The sequence below is a fragment of the Schistocerca cancellata genome, chromosome 3, assembly GCF_023864275.1.
Source record: "Schistocerca cancellata isolate TAMUIC-IGC-003103 chromosome 3, iqSchCanc2.1, whole genome shotgun sequence".
NCBI lineage: Eukaryota > Metazoa > Arthropoda > Insecta > Orthoptera > Acrididae > Schistocerca > Schistocerca cancellata.
In genome coordinates, this window is record NC_064628.1 from 704,766,758 (window position 1) to 704,782,203 (window position 15,446).

The 15,446-nt window shown below is 47.4% G+C and overlaps 1 protein-coding gene across 1 annotated transcript in view; it reads right to left on the minus strand.

The window, feature by feature from the left end:
• Positions 1–5,064: 5,064 nt before the first annotated feature.
• Positions 5,065–15,446, minus strand: part of LOC126176525 (uncharacterized) — a 188,570-nt gene continuing 178,188 nt past the window's right edge. Inside the window, exon 7 of the mRNA XM_049923680.1 lies at positions 5,065–5,262. Within this exon, the coding sequence (XP_049779637.1) occupies positions 5,065–5,262 (198 nt within the window). The remainder of the gene's footprint in view (positions 5,263–15,446) is intronic.

Genomic DNA, 15,446 nt, shown 5'->3' on the forward strand with positions numbered 1-15,446 from the left:
GACACTGCTTAGGTCTTGTCATGAATAGGTTCCTCGAACACTTACTGTACCGTTCAAACCTAAGAAATAATGACAGTAGGATCCAGGAGAGGCTCGTCCCAGATGTACTTGCTCTGGCGGGGGTGTAACTCAGTGGTAGTGTGTCAGCTTCGCATGCAGAAAGTCCTGGGCTAAAATCCCAGCTCCTCCAATTTTTGTTTCTCCGTGCAGCAGTACATGAAAACTTTTGCCTATCACCATATTCTATAAAATTCAGTGTACAAGATTCTTCCCCCAAGCAAGCGTATTTCGTACAGTTCGACCTCATAGCGAGTGACGATGACTTGGAAGACACTGTGCTGCGATCCCCCCGTTGAAATGTTGCTCCAAAGTCTTCGGTATGGTGTGCGGAGTACATTACAATCATGTATTTGCAGCTCATAGCGACAATCGTCATTTTTTTTTCAGATACTGAAAAATGAAGGGGGCACCCGGGATTAAACCGGGGTCCTCTCGATCTGCAGTGGGATGCGCTACGACGTCTCTTCCTTTCTTTTTTAAAAATCTTGGACGACTGTGAGATGAGCTGTGGCTTCTGGGTGCGAGTGTAGCATGCTACCTGGAGACAAATGAAACTGCACATTGCTGACGACCCACAAGTTAAGTAGTGTCGCAACCGCTTGGATGCAGCTAAACGTCCATCTTTAGAGAGCAAGCAAATTTTCGCAGTCGGCAGGACTCGAAATCAGATTCCCTCTGGGAGCATAGGTTCAAGTCAGACGCCTTAACCACTTTTTTACCAATTTTCTTTCTGTAGTTCGAAAATAAATATCATTTCTTGTGATACAAGGTACGAAATTAAATTTGAAGATCCTCTTCGAGAGAAAACATATACTGAGATGCTAAATGCAGCAGCTATTTTCTATATCGCGGTAAGCAAAGTCCCCACCATACTTCGCCATCACCAGCAGTCCCCTCCATAGCATGCGTCTTTGTAAGGATGATTGATAGGTTTACATTTTATGATATTCCCTGTTTTTGAAGCAGGATTCGAAAGATATTCCCAAAAGTTTTGGTGTGCTCTTTTTCTGGTGTATTTTATATTATTCTTCACTGAGATATGATCAATGTTCCAGGACAGTATCTTCACCTTTCTTATTGAAAACGTAACTATTGTAATTCCCAAGAATTCATAAAATTGCATTATTTTTCGGTGCAGGAAAACGGACCTGTTCTGCGAAGAAAATTAGATTCAAATTGACTGCCTCCCATCACTACGTTTCAAAAAGGCTACCTGATCCCTTACCTCTTGCCATATATCTAAGTACCCTGTGCAGACAAAGCGGTGTTCTAACAAATCAGCTGCGTTGTATCTTGGACAAGTAGTCATGTCGCTGATACCTATGGAAAAGTTTCTCGTTAGTACTAAGGACGTTGTTCATTACTCTGTACAGTGCCGCCTGAACTTCCGTTGAAAGTAACTTCTTGTTGCTATTGTTCCAAATATTTCGCCAGTCTCTGTTCGGGTTCATTGTCTGTGCCTTAATTAGATTTTCCGTCATTCTTAATATGTTCATCATATATTGGCAGTTTCTCTTTCTTTTATTCCGGACTGTACTGCTCATGTAGCTTATTTCTATGTTGAAGGTCATAACATGTTTGGATTTATAATTGATCAGGCTTATATTGATCGGTGGTTGGAAGCATTGTGGTTGGCATAATTTGAAAAATTTAGCTGTTATACTGTTCGAATGGCTTTCAATAACTTGCTAGGAACGCTTGAGAAATAAGCCAGTTGATCTTTTTAGGACACCTGTAAGCCCAAGGCCTTCCTCTGCCGGTAGTAAAGTTACTGCATCCACCTCAATTTGAAAGTTATTCCCATGCCAAATATATCTACAAATCGTTGACATTATCGCTTTTGCTATTCCCTTAGGTATTGGTAGAAACTCTCATATGTAAGTCGCTTTTGATAAAACTGCCAAATTTATTTAATTTTTTTGCTTGGTATTGACGTCTCTCTTACGATTTAAAATTAGCTTGCCACGGATGTCGTCTAGCACAGTTCTTCAATTAGATGCTATTGTCCTAAGAGGCAGGCGTAGAGAGTTACTCCCAGGGCCGAAGCAATGGAGACGTCAGAAACACGGTTCAGATTGAGAAAAGCACTCTTTGTATCACTGATTTACGCACCTGATACAAGTTTGCTGTTAACCTTTCTATGTCTGCGTCGCTTCTGATAATCACACCTACGCCATCGGCGAATGCGTTTGTCAATTTTTTCATTTCTGACACTAGCATACCCTCTAATACGTCGTCTAACCTCCTTAAAAGTGGTTCCAAGGCAACTACATATAACATTATTGACAATGGACTCCCCTGAGGGACTCCACTTGCAACGGGAATGTCTTTAGTATGATGTCCATTAATGGATATTATCGTTGATAAACCTTTTGAGATATTTGCTAAAACATTCACATTGCTATCGGTACACCCCATGTAGGTCATGATTTTGAAAATATATTCATGATTTACCCTGTCGAATGCCTTGGTAAAGTCTATAGAAGCCAAACCGCCATTCGCCGTTGTATTTGCAAAAATCGCAACTATGTGTCTATACTCGCTTACAATCGTAAAGATACTGCGCCCTGGAAGACAAGTCTGATGGCTACCGATTATCTTTCCTAAGATCGGTTTCAGTCTCTCTTTAAAAACCGTAGCTACGATTTTGTAATCGGAATTCAATAGACTTTCAGGTCGCGTCTTAGTGATATCTTTTAATCCTGTGTTCCTGCCCTTTGCAATTAACACCGTTTGTTTGAAAGCCTCCGGGACATCCTCTCCGTGACGAATATCGTTTATCGCTTCTGTAAATTGACCTCCTATAATATGCCAATAAGTTCGGTAAAATTCCAGGGGCAGTCCATCTGGGCTTGCTGAATTCTTTGAGGGTGAGCACTTAAATATGTCGAAAACGTCAACTTGGGTGAGACAAGCATAGAAGTTCCGGTTGTCCTCTTCTGTGAGTGTTTTCGAGGCCAGTCGGAGATAAGAGGTCTCGTACAACGTTGTCGTCTATCTGTGTACACTGTATAGTACATTGTAAAATCGATACGCCTCGTGCGTCGTTTCCTTCTGATTGGTTACGATTCTCGTCTTCGGCTCGGGGGGATCCTATAAAATTTCTTCGCCTTTGTTTTTCATGTTGTAGGAGGTGATATATCGCGGCATTTTCGTCTTCCACAATGCTGTGCGAGTTGGATCGCATTTGCAATCCTTCTAGCTGTGAACTTCTTATATTTAAGAGCGCGGCCTTCGTTCTGTTGATCTGCATCAAAATGTCCTGTGACATTGGCTCCTCGTAAAGGTCGCTTAAGCATGTGTAGTGAAATTCTGTTGCATGTCTTATCGACCGCATTCGCTCTTTGCTGTATTCTATCAGGGTCGCTCGTAATTTATTCTTCGCCACAGCTGTCTACCATGCGATATTCGACCGGTGTTTGTAACGCAATCTTAAGGCTGCCCGCCAAGTCTCTTGTATTGCTTCCGCTAAGGCATTTTGTGAGAACACGCTTATATTAAATTTCCAAAATTGCCTGCCCCAGTAGGCTGCCTGTTTCATTAACAGTACGCTGCACTTGACCCCTAGGTGGTCGGAGAAAAAGGTGGGTATTACTTCAATGCCGGCTACTTTATTTTGTGAAGTATATGATACATAGAATCGGTCAATCCTACTTTGAGACCTGCTACTACAGTAAGTAAATTTAACCATTGTAGGGAGTTTCAGTTCCCAAAAATCTTTCCATTTCATGTTCGACACTAAACACTGCAGGTCCTGAGACTTCTTAAATTTCTGCCGTAGGTCCTTGTCATTTATAATATAATTCCAGTCACCGCCAATTAAAACATCGACAGGATTGTCCTTAAGTAAAATTAAGATAACACTTTTGAAAAACGTGGCCCTTTCTCCCCAGGCATTGTTGTCTGTTGGTGCATAGACATCTATGATTGCTTTATTATGAATGTTACATCGAACGTCCCTCCCAGAGTCTAATTCACAAACGTCTTTCATTTCGATGCCCTCTCTGGCAAGGATAGTCTCCTGACAACTATGTTCATGAGCTATATTTAAAATGGCATTGAAGCCGTGTACATGAAGATCTCGAATAAGCACTTCTTCTAAAATTGGAACGTCGGTCTCTGACTGATATAAGAAATCAGTAAGAGCAGCCACTTTAGTTACATATTGAATTTTATTAATGTAATCACATTATAGGTTTGTAATGCGTATTGGATAGTTCGGTTCTTTTTACGGACTACGTATTTCTTTCGTATCAGTTCTTTCCGTCGTTGTCCTTCCTACATCTTGTCTCAACGCAGCCATTTCAACTCTTCTAATTAAAAATGTCTTCTTCCTGAATTGGTTCGTCGTCCACGTTATTAACTCTTCTAATTAAAAATGTCTTCTTCCTGAATTGGTTCGTCGTCCACGTTGTCATCTGCCCGTTCTTGTTCGTCTGCCGCCCAGTTGATTTGTACTTCTGATGCGCATTGACCAAACAGTGTCCCACCTTCTGCAACTTCGCTTGTAATCCCGGATCTTCTTGGCTATCCTCTCCCTCAGAACGCCCGGTAGTTCCTACTGTCTCATGATCTTCTGTCGTCTGGTCCTTGTCTTCTATATGATTCAGTTTTTCTCTAAAAGCTGGAACCAAAGTCTCGGCCGCTTGTTGTGCCCACAGACGCTTTTTTGAGTCCTTTCTCCTCTGCAGGGATCCCGTAGGGGAAAAGTCATGCGAATGTCCCGGTGTTTCGATGGAAAAGGTCTGTATTGAGGTCTGTTCTTTCTTGTTCTCAGAGTTTCTTGTAGTGGTTTCATGGAGAGTCCCAGTGGACGGATCTTTCGCTTCCACATGTATTAATGTGGGTTCTGTGGGTTGTCCACCTTGCAGTTCCTTTTGGTGTACTTCTCTGTGACTGTCATCTGCGTCGCCACCACTCGACATCCTGTCTGCTCCTGCGCTCTGTGCTCCTGTTAGAAAATCTGTGTGTGTGTTGACTTCCATCGATGACTTGTTAGTTGTGTTAGGCACGTCGTGCAGCTGCTTGGCAGACCACGCAGTCGGTCAACTCTGTGTTGGTTGCGGCAGCTGCTGGTGCGTCGACTCGTTCCTCGTGCTCAGCTGTTGGCAGTTCTGCTGAATTGTGCCCGTACTTGGCGGCCGCATACGTCAACTTAAGGCTGATAGCAGCGCCTGGAACTGGAGCCTCCCCGCCCGGTATCTGCGGGACATGCCTTTTGCTACACTCACTGCGTATGTGCTCTGTTGAGTTGCACAAAGTCATAAGTCTTGGGTTGGCCGTCACAGTTAACTACGGAGCGGTATCCACATACTCTTCTACATGACGGCATGTGACTTTGAAGTTCAATCTTAACTTTGCGGACTCCGTTCAATACAGGAAACATATATGGCTCCTACCATTTTTCAGCAAAGTTCGAAATAATGCGGCCATATGGTTTATGGATTTTGTTAATTTCGTCCGCGGGAACCTCAAAAGGCAAATCAAAGATTCTAATTGTTCGTATGCCTAATCCTTCGTCAGAGACGAATACATCACTCTCGGTACCATTGGAATGCTTTAGTTTCATAACTCCACCACACTTGTCCACAAAAGAAACTCACAAATCTGTGTTAATCAGTTTCACAAAAGCCGCATTTGAAACTAACGACAAATGCACACTTTTTATGTCATTTCTACTAATCTTAACTGCTTCGATAAACCCGGCCGTGGTGGCCTAGCGGTTCTAGGCGTTAGTCTGGAACCGCGCGACATTACGGTTGCAGGTTCGAATCCTGCCTCGGGCATGGATGTGTGTGATATCCTTAGGCTCTGAGCACTATGGGACTTAACTGCTGTGGTCATCAGTCCCCTAGAACTTAGAACTACTTAAACCTAACTAACCTAAGGACATCACACACATCCATGCCCGAGGCAGGATTCGAACCTGCGACCGTAGCGGTCGCGCGGTTCCAGATTGTAGCGCCTAGAACCGCTTGGCCACTTCGGCCGGCAATATCCTTAGGTTAGATAGGTTTAAGTAGTTCTAAGTTCTAGGGGACTGATGACCTCAGAAGTTGAGTACCATAGTGCTCAGAGCCATTTGAACCATTTTGCATCGATAAACTACATTCTAACTTCATATGCCTTGGGCATAACGAAATTGCTGTCGGAAGGGAATTCAATCGTTTCTTTTCGCAATACATTAATCACGTTCATTCTGTCTTAGAAATCGTAAACTTAGCCACATTTGCAAATGCAACGACTGAAACTAACCTCGAGGCAGCGAACAGCCGTTGTTTACTTCTGGACGCCAGATCTGCCGCCACACGTTCGTCCCGCGCCGCGGCTCCTACTCCAATAAACGACTGAGCTATACCCCCTTACACAGTCCTTCTATTCCGATAACTTAACGAAAAATATTATACTCAGCCTTCCTAAAGAAGTCTAATCGAGCAAAATATTGCGTGATCATTATCTCTCAGTTCGATATTATCGTTAAACGATACAAATGACAAAAATACTAAATTTGCGTCTGGAGAAAGTGCGAGTCGGCGCCTACACTTTTATGTCAGAGTGTTAAAATTGCGCTAGTAGTCTTTTTCAAGCAGGATCGGTTCGTCTGTTCTCTACGAAAATTTCATTGTGACCCCGATGTGATTTGAAAACGGAACCTTCTGATCTGGAGTCAGACGCGCTACTATTGCGCCACGGGCTTTTTTATTATTTTTTTCCTTACTATCATCATTGCAACGACAGCAAGGCAAAACTATAAAATTGCCGGACCAGGATTCGAACTGGGTTATTGCGGCCACAGCGCAATGTCCTAACCACTAATTTCTTTTTTAAATGTATTTCACTCACTTTTTTCAGTAGTGCTTCCATTGCGAGCGCTTTAGCCGTTACGAAAGGGTATTAATTTTCGCCCGGACAGGGACTTAAACCCGGGACCCTTTGCTTGAAAACCTAACGCTCTACCGACTGAGCGGCGTACAGGGAGGGCAGGGGTCGTAGAATTCGAGACCTGTCACAGTGCTCCCTCACTCACCCCATCCTTGTCTCTTCCCGATTTTCTCCTTCACTGCAATTTCGTAACCTATGGTGCACTTAAACTTCTTTTTTCTCGTTTCTGTTTTTTTTTTTTTTTTTGTGGATTGTGTTGTCCACGTTAGTTAAAAGAATTTACCTAACAACCACATAATCGTGTTATTTTTGGTTGCCGGATAGAAGGCCGTATCGGGCCAGAGGAGTATCTCCGTCGTAATACGTTGTTTCGGAGGTTCTGGTGAGTACAGAGTCTTTCCTCACCCATGTCCAGTTGTGCACGTGTCCACTACAGGTGAATCTGTGGATCAGCGAGTAGGTCAGCCCACACTTACAGCATCTGTCTGTGTCACTGACGCCGATGCGATAAAGTTTCTCGTTGGTCGGTATGAGTTCGATGACCACTCGGTACCAGGTGGATGAGATTTCTGATGTATAGATCTTCAGGTGCAGATTGGTCCAAACCGTTGCCCAGTTGACTTTTGAGTGCTTATTGCTGATGTTGTTAGGCTTGTCTGTCTTTTGCCAGTATCGTATTATTTTCGTCGTGCTTAGAGAAGCGATTCTCACGGTACTGACCCCTAAGTAGCTCATGTCAAGATAGAATATACGACCATGTTCGAGATGTAAGTTGATATTTTGAATATTAACCGCCGGGTACATACTTTCAGGTCTAAGTATGGTGAAAAGCTTAGCTGTGATGGCTATTGGTTTCTCATTTATTATACTGTTGTTTCGTTTGAGATACAATGCAGTGGCTTTCCCATTTAAATCAATTAATTCAAGATCCCCCTGTCAATCGTGGTTTGGTGATAGTAGCATATGTGTGTTTGAAGATATGCCCTCTCCATACATATCTGGTTGCAAGCTCCATTGCCTTCTTAGTTTGTAACTTGGGAATGGGAAAGACCTGGGCCACATAGTATGCTTTGGAGAAATGACAGGTGTTAACAATTCGTACTGCTTGAATTATATTCACTGATATCCAGCTAGCTTCTAAAGTGATGCCATGCATTTTGTTGATGGTCGCTTTCCAGTTCTTTATCGCCATTTCTAATGGACATCTATCGACATGAGGCCTAGAGTTTTGTGTTTGTCTACGGTGTGGGCCCGTGGTATGGCTAGGTCCGCAAAACCTCTCATGTTCATTAATTTACATTTCCCGATGTTGATTTTCGCTCAAGAAGCAGCGCTGTATTTGTCTAATTCTCCTTTCAGGATTTCAATTTTTGGCGTCTCGTCGAATGAGTACTCCAACGTCATCAGCATAAGCTCTTACAATGAATTGTACACCGATCATTGAAAGATCAGATAGTTCAACATTTATTCTTCTGAGCAGTGGCCCCAATCAATGACAACAACATGGAGAGGGGATTGCCCTATAGAGAGCCTCTCTCAATGTTTGTCTGTGTGAGCTGTCCATTGATGTTGATTCGTGCTGTTAATCCTGTGACTATATTGCGGGCGACCCGGATAACCCTCTCCTCAAAGCTCCAGATATCGGTAGCTGACAAGATCAACCGCCTTACGGAAATCAATGAAGAGTAATGAACATTTCAGATTAGTTACTGAGGCTACTGAAATGATGTCTCTGTATTCCGAAACAGTCGTCATGACTGTCCGGCCAGGGAAGCGGGACTGATGTCTGTCTGACTCTGCGGATTAGAGGAGACAGTCGACTGTTGATTGCACTGGCAACGGTTTTATAGTCAGAATTTAATAAAGTAATCGGCCTGAAACGGTCGACGCGTTGCTGCCCCCCTGGTCTTTGGCACTAAAACAATTTTCCCTTCCTTAAAATTCCTGGGGGTGGTCCTTCCTTCTATTATCTCATTTAAAACTGAAGCAAAAGTAGACTTTATGATGGCGAAGAGTTCTAGGGCTTCCAGCCGGGTGGCGGTGTCTTCAAACTGCGACGTTTCGACGAATGACATACTCATCATCTTCTGGCGAAGTGCCGGTCCCTTTATACCTGCGGTGTGCCCCCCACCACCTGGCCGCGGGAGGCTGGGTCCAGAGGAGCCGGCGGGCGAGGTGGAGGGGGAAGCGGGTGCGCCGTTCGTGTCTCCGTCAGAGCATTGTGATCGCGTCCCGTGAGCTGGACGGTTCTTGTTGCGTTCCTGGCGTATTGCGGCTAATGCTGGATTCCAGGCCGCGCTCAGTTGATAGCCTTCGTCCCTGTTCACAAGATTCTCGTGGACCCGTATTTCTATTGATTCTTTAATGACGCTATCCCAATAGCTCCCGGCTCGGCACAGCACCCTGGTGTTTTCGAAGTCAAAGGTGTGGTTTTCTTTGATGCTATGTTCCGCTATAGCAGATTTCTCTATCTGTCCAAGTCGAACATGCCTGATGTGTTCTTCGCACCTTTTAGAGATGCAGCGCTGCGTTTGACCAATGTACTGCACACCACATTCGCAGGCAATGTTGTATATACCAGGTGTGTTTAGTTTGAGTGGGTCTTTAGCTGAGCCCAGCAGCTCTTTCGTCTTCGGCGGTGGTCGGAAGACGGTATTTATGTTAGATTTTCTTAATAGCCTCCCGATTTTGGCCGATGTGGGCCCCAAATATGGGAGAAAGGCGAGTCTCTTGTTAACTTCCTCTTCCTGAAATTTGTCAGCCTGTCTCCTCTTGAAGGCCCTGTCAATCTGTGTTTCACTGTACCCGTTTTTCCGAAATACCTCTCTTAGGTGGTGTAATTCGTCTGAGAGGCTTTCTTTGTCACAAATGACGAGCGCCCTATGTACCAAGGTGGTCAGTACTGACTGGCGTTGCGCCGGATGGTGGCAGCTGGTTGCATGGAGGTACAGGTCTGTGTGCGTCTTTTTTCTATATACTGAATGGCCCAGCGTGCCATCCGCTTTCTTCCTGATCAGTATGTCCAGGAATGGAATACAGCCATGGATCAGGATCTTCTGCCTTCGGCTGAATGCCATTCCATGCTGTCGGTCGCAAGCTCTGAGCAGTCGTTGACAACAACCTTGGTCACATTCCTCCATTTTCCGTTCACCCTAAGTCCATTATCCACTGGAATATCTGCGGCATTCGAGCCAATCGGGATGAATAGTCGATCCTCTTACGATCCTACTCGCCGGTCATCTTCTGTCTTCAGGAAACAAAGCTGCGTCCCCATGACCTCTTTGTTCTCCCCCATTTTCAGTCTGTCCGATTTGATCTCCCCTCTGTTGAATGCACTCCAGCACATGGAGGACTCGTGATTCTTCTCCATGATACTTTCCAATATCACACAATCCCCTTAAACTGTTCCTTCCAAGCTGTCGCTGTCCGTCTTTCCCTTTCTGGATATACCTTTCTCTTTGTACTGTATACATTCCATCGTCCACACCAATGGCACGAGCTGATCTCCTTCATCTTCTTGGTCAGCTTCCACCCCCCTATTTGCTGGTTGGGGACTTCAATGCCCACCACCTGCTTTGGGGATCTCCACATCCTTGTCCGCGTGGCTAATTATTACTAGACATCTTCCACCAAGCGGATCTTGTTTGCCTCAACACTGGGGACCCTACATTTTGTCTGCCTCCACGACAAATTTCTCTCATTTGGACCTTTCGGTCGGTACTCTCCCGCTAGCTCGGCGCTTGGACTGGTTCGCCCTTGATGATACACACTCGAGTGACCACTTTCCATGTGTCCTTCGATTGCAGCTTCAACTGCCCTATATGCGCCCGCGACGCTGGAAATTTGCCCAAGCCGATTGGACACTTTTTCGTCTCTCGCGACATTCGATGACCGTCACTTTCCCAGCGTAGACGATGAGGTCACACATATTACCGACGTTATTCTTACAGCTGCGGAACGTTCAATACCACACACCTCCGAATTGCCCCGGCGCCCCCCCCCCAGTTCCTTGGTGGAATGAGGCGTGCCGTGACGCAATACGTGAGCGGCGACGTGCTCTTCGTGCTCTTCGCGTTTTCCGCCACCATCCTACTTTGGCCAACTTTATCCGCTATAAGCAGTTCCCGTGCGCGATGCCGTCGTGACATCCGCGATAGCAAGAAGGCAAGCTGGGACTTCTTTACTAGCTCATTTAACACCTTCACTCCCTCCTCGGAAGTTTGGAGTCGGCTTCGACGGTTCTCAGGCGCGCCTAGTTTCTCCCCGGTCTCTGGGCTAGCCCGCATCTCGTTGTCGTGCGGTAGCGTTCTCGCTTCCCACGCTCGGGTTCCCGGGTTCGATTCCCGGCGGGGTCAGGGATTTTCTCTGCCTCGTGATGGCTGGGTTTTGTGTGCTGTCCTTAGGTTAGTTAGGTTTAAGTAGTTCTAAGTTCTAGGGGACTTATGACCACAGCAGTTGAGTCCCATAGTGCTCAGAGCCATTTGAACCATTTTTTTTGTCTCTGGGCTCACTGTCGCGCATGATACATTAGTGGACCCCGTCGCAATTTCTAACTCATTGGGTCAGCACTTTGCTGAGATTTCGAGCTCTTCCAATTACGCGCCAGCGTTTCTCCCGAAGAAACGTGCAGCGGAAGTGCGACCTCTTGCTTTCTCCTCTCAAAATCGCGAAAGCTACAATACTGTTTTCTCCATGCGGGATCTCCAACATGCACTCTCTTCTTCTCGCTCCTCCGCCCCAGGACCGGATGGTATCCACGTCCAAATGTTGCTGCATTTATCAACCCATAGTCTGCGTTACCTCCTTCGCCTTTATAATCGAATTTGGACCGACAGTACTTTTCCCAGACGATGGTGGGAAGCTATCGTCGTTCCTGTTCCGAAATCTGGAAAGGACAAACATCTCCCCTCTAGCTATCGCCCCATTTCTCTCACGAGTAGTGTCTGTAAGATTTTGGAGAGTATGGTGAATTACCGTTTAGCTTGGTGGCTGGAGTCTCGCAGTCTTTTAACACCTGCCCAATGCGGATTCCGAAAGCATCGTTCTGCAGTTGACCATCTTGTTGCTCTCTCCACTTACATATCATGAACAATTTTCTCCGGAAACGCCAAACAGTAGCAATGTTTTTTGATCTGGAGAGAGCATACGATACCTGTTGGAGGACAGGCATCCTCCGCACACTGTTCTCTTGGGCCTTTCGAGGTCGGCTGCCCCTTTTTCTTCGCGAATTTATGGCAGAGCGCACATTTAGGGTGCGGGTGAACACTACTCTCTCCCGTACTTTCTCCCAAGAAAACGGGGTACCCCAGGGCTCCGTGCTGAGTGTTGTACTGTTTGCCATCGCCATAAATCCAGTTATGGATTGTCTCCTTCCTGATGTCGCGGGCTCCCTCTTCGTGGACGATTTTGCGATCTTCTACAGCTCTCAACGGACCAGCCGTCCTGAACGACGTCTTCAAGGATGTCTCGATCGCCTCCACTCTTGGAGCATCGAAACCGGCTTCCGTTTTTCTCCCAGTAAGACCGTTTGTATTAATTTTTGGCGACGTAAGGAGTTTCTTCCACCCTCCTTACATCTAGGACCTGTCAACCATCGCTTTTCGGACGTCGCTAAATTCTTGGGTCTTATGTTTGAAAGGAAACGTGGGAGGACCAGCACAGTTTTCTATCTTTTGGCTCGCTGTCTGCGATCCCTCAACACCCTTCGTGTCCTGAATGGTACCTCCTGGAGAGCGGACCGAGTGGTTCTTCTCCGCCTCTATCGCGCCTTAGTGCGCTCGAAATTGGACTATGGAAGCATAGTCTACTCCTCTGCTCGGCCGTCTATTCTTCGGCGTCTCGACTCTATCCACCACCGTGGATTACGTTTAGTGTCTGGAGCTTTTTACACCAGCCCTGTGGAAAGCCTTTATGCTGAGACTGCTGAACCTCCGCTGTCCAGTCGGCGAGCTGTCCATCTGAGTCGTTATGCTAGCCATCTGTCCTCCATGCCTGCTAATCCAGCCCATGACATTTCATTCGACGCCTCCTTTGATGTAGGGTATGCAGGCCACCCCTCCTCAATACTGCTACCGGGAGTCCGCTTCCGTCAACTGCTCCATTCTCTTTCCTTTCGCTTTCCTAAAACCTTAATGACAACTTGGGGTACAGCACCACCTTGGTTTCGTCCCTGGATCTGCCTGCTCCGTCCCCCCTGCGGGTTCGGGGGTTAGAATAGGCCCGCGGTATTCCTGCCTGTCGTAAGAGGCGACTAAAAGGAGTCTCACATGTTTTGGCCTTATGTGATGGTCCCCTCTCGGGTTTGACCTCCATCTTTCTAAATTATTCCGAAGAGCGAGCCAATTGGGGAAGGGCGCCTTCCATGGTGCACTGTATCCGTCGTGCATTGAGACCCTTAGCCGGCTCTTTTGTCGTTGCAATCGTGTCCCGCTCGTTTTCCATCTCTTGGGCGAGGAGACGTTCCTGGGTCCAATTACCATGCTGCACTCTGCAGTGTTTCCTTTAACTGCGACGACGACCTTGGACATTTTTGCATCTAAGATCCAGCACGGTAGCCAGTCCGTTGTGGTGGGGCCGCCATGTACCCTCTTGGTTGTAGCCCCCTGACAACACAGGGATCGCTCTACTGATGCCTGCGCCGTTAACTCCCCACGTATGCCAAGGAGTAGATGCCTATCCTCCTGGGGTATCAGGACTCCCGGCAACGGCCATCCTGCCAGGTGGCCTTTGCTGTGGCTGGGTGGCGCCCGTGCGGAGGGCACTTGGTCGGAGTAGGTGGCATGAGGGCGGATGACTCGCAATGAAGCGTGGTACATCATCTCTCGCTGGCGGCCAGCCGCCAGCGGTCTCTAAGCGTTCTCGGGCTCAATTTAATGCTCAGAAGTACGATCCGAAAACGTACCCCTCCCTGGCCACGCCGTGGGAAGAGCGTAAGTCCCAGGATGGAGGTAACAGTTATTCGCCCCGATTCTTAGTTTGCACGAGAGCTGATGGGGAGTCTTTTCTCTCCACAAAGCCTCAGTTCTTCGTCGAGCATTTAGAGGACAAGTTTGGGGAGGTGGAGGGCTTGTCTAAAATGCGCTCTGGCTCAGTACTGATACAAACGGCATCCTCCGCCCAGTCACGCAGGTTACTTGCTTGTGACAAGTTGGGGGATGTTAACGTTACTATTACTCCACATAAGAGTTTAAATATGGTCCAGGGTGTTATTTTCCATAGGGACCTCCTTTTGCAGTCTGATGACGAGCTGCGCGCCAACTTAGAACGTAGAGGTGTTCATTTCGTCCGGCGCGTTCATCGGGGTCCGAGGGACAATCAGGTTGCTACCGGTGCCTTCATCTTGGCCTTCGAGGGTGATACGTTACCGGAAAAGGTCAAGGTGATGGTCTACTGATGTGACGTCAAGCCCTATATCCCTCCCCCGATGCGGTGCTTGAAGGGCTGGAAGTTCGGCCATATGTCTTCCCGCTGCACTTCCAGCCTCACATGTCGAGATTGTGGACGACCATCTCATCCCGATACTCCATGTGCCCCGCCTCCCATCTGCGTCAACTGCGAGGAGCACCATTCACCTTGCTCGCCAGACTGCAGAATATTCCAGAAAGAGCGCAAAATCATGGAATATAAGACCCTGGACCGACTGACTTATACTGAGGCCAAACGGAAATACGACCGATTACATCCATTGCGCATGACAACTTCCTACGCCGCTGCTACAACACCTGTGCTAGTCCCATCAGTTTCGCGCCTTCCGGCCGGATCGACGAGTGGTACAACTCCTCCTGCCCCCTTGCCAGTGGGGGGCTCTACCCACCGGGTTGCTCCTGTGCCACCTACTTCAGGAGCAACACCATCCCCCCCATCGGGGACGTCGGTCCCCGCTTCTAAGCCGGAGAAGTGTCCAACTTCTTCGGCTTCTCACGCTCGCAAGGGGTCCCTTGGGTCCCTCCCTTCCCAGGTTTCCACCGGCGGGAAGGCTGATGATAGACAGTGGCGTAAGTGCCCACAATCTGCAGGTCGAAGGGCTTCCCGATCCTCCTCAGTCCCGGAGACTGAATCGGTGAAGCCCTCCCAGCCAGTTAAACCCAAGGAGCAGCGTGAGAAATCAAAGAAGAGCAGCTCTAAGCCCAAGGAACGCGCGGTGGTAGCCACCCCATCGCTACCTTCTAGCTTTGCGTCTGAGGACGAGGTGGAGATTCTGGCGTCCGCTGAGGACCTCGATCTCGCCGGTCCCTCAGACGCCGTGAATAGCAATAGCACTAGCACGGGTGCTCAATCGGAGGCAGCAGGTGACCCAGCGGCGTAATCTGCCGTCCCAGTCCCGGCACGCCTTTCTCAGCCATGGACAAAACCATCCTCCAGTAGAACTGCAGCGGTTTCTTCCACCATCTAGCTGAGCTCCGCCAACTTATCAGCCTTCACCCTTTCCTCTGCATTGCTCTGCAGGAAACTTGGTTTCCAGCAATGCGCACCTCCGCCCTCCGTGGCTATCGGGCTTATTATAA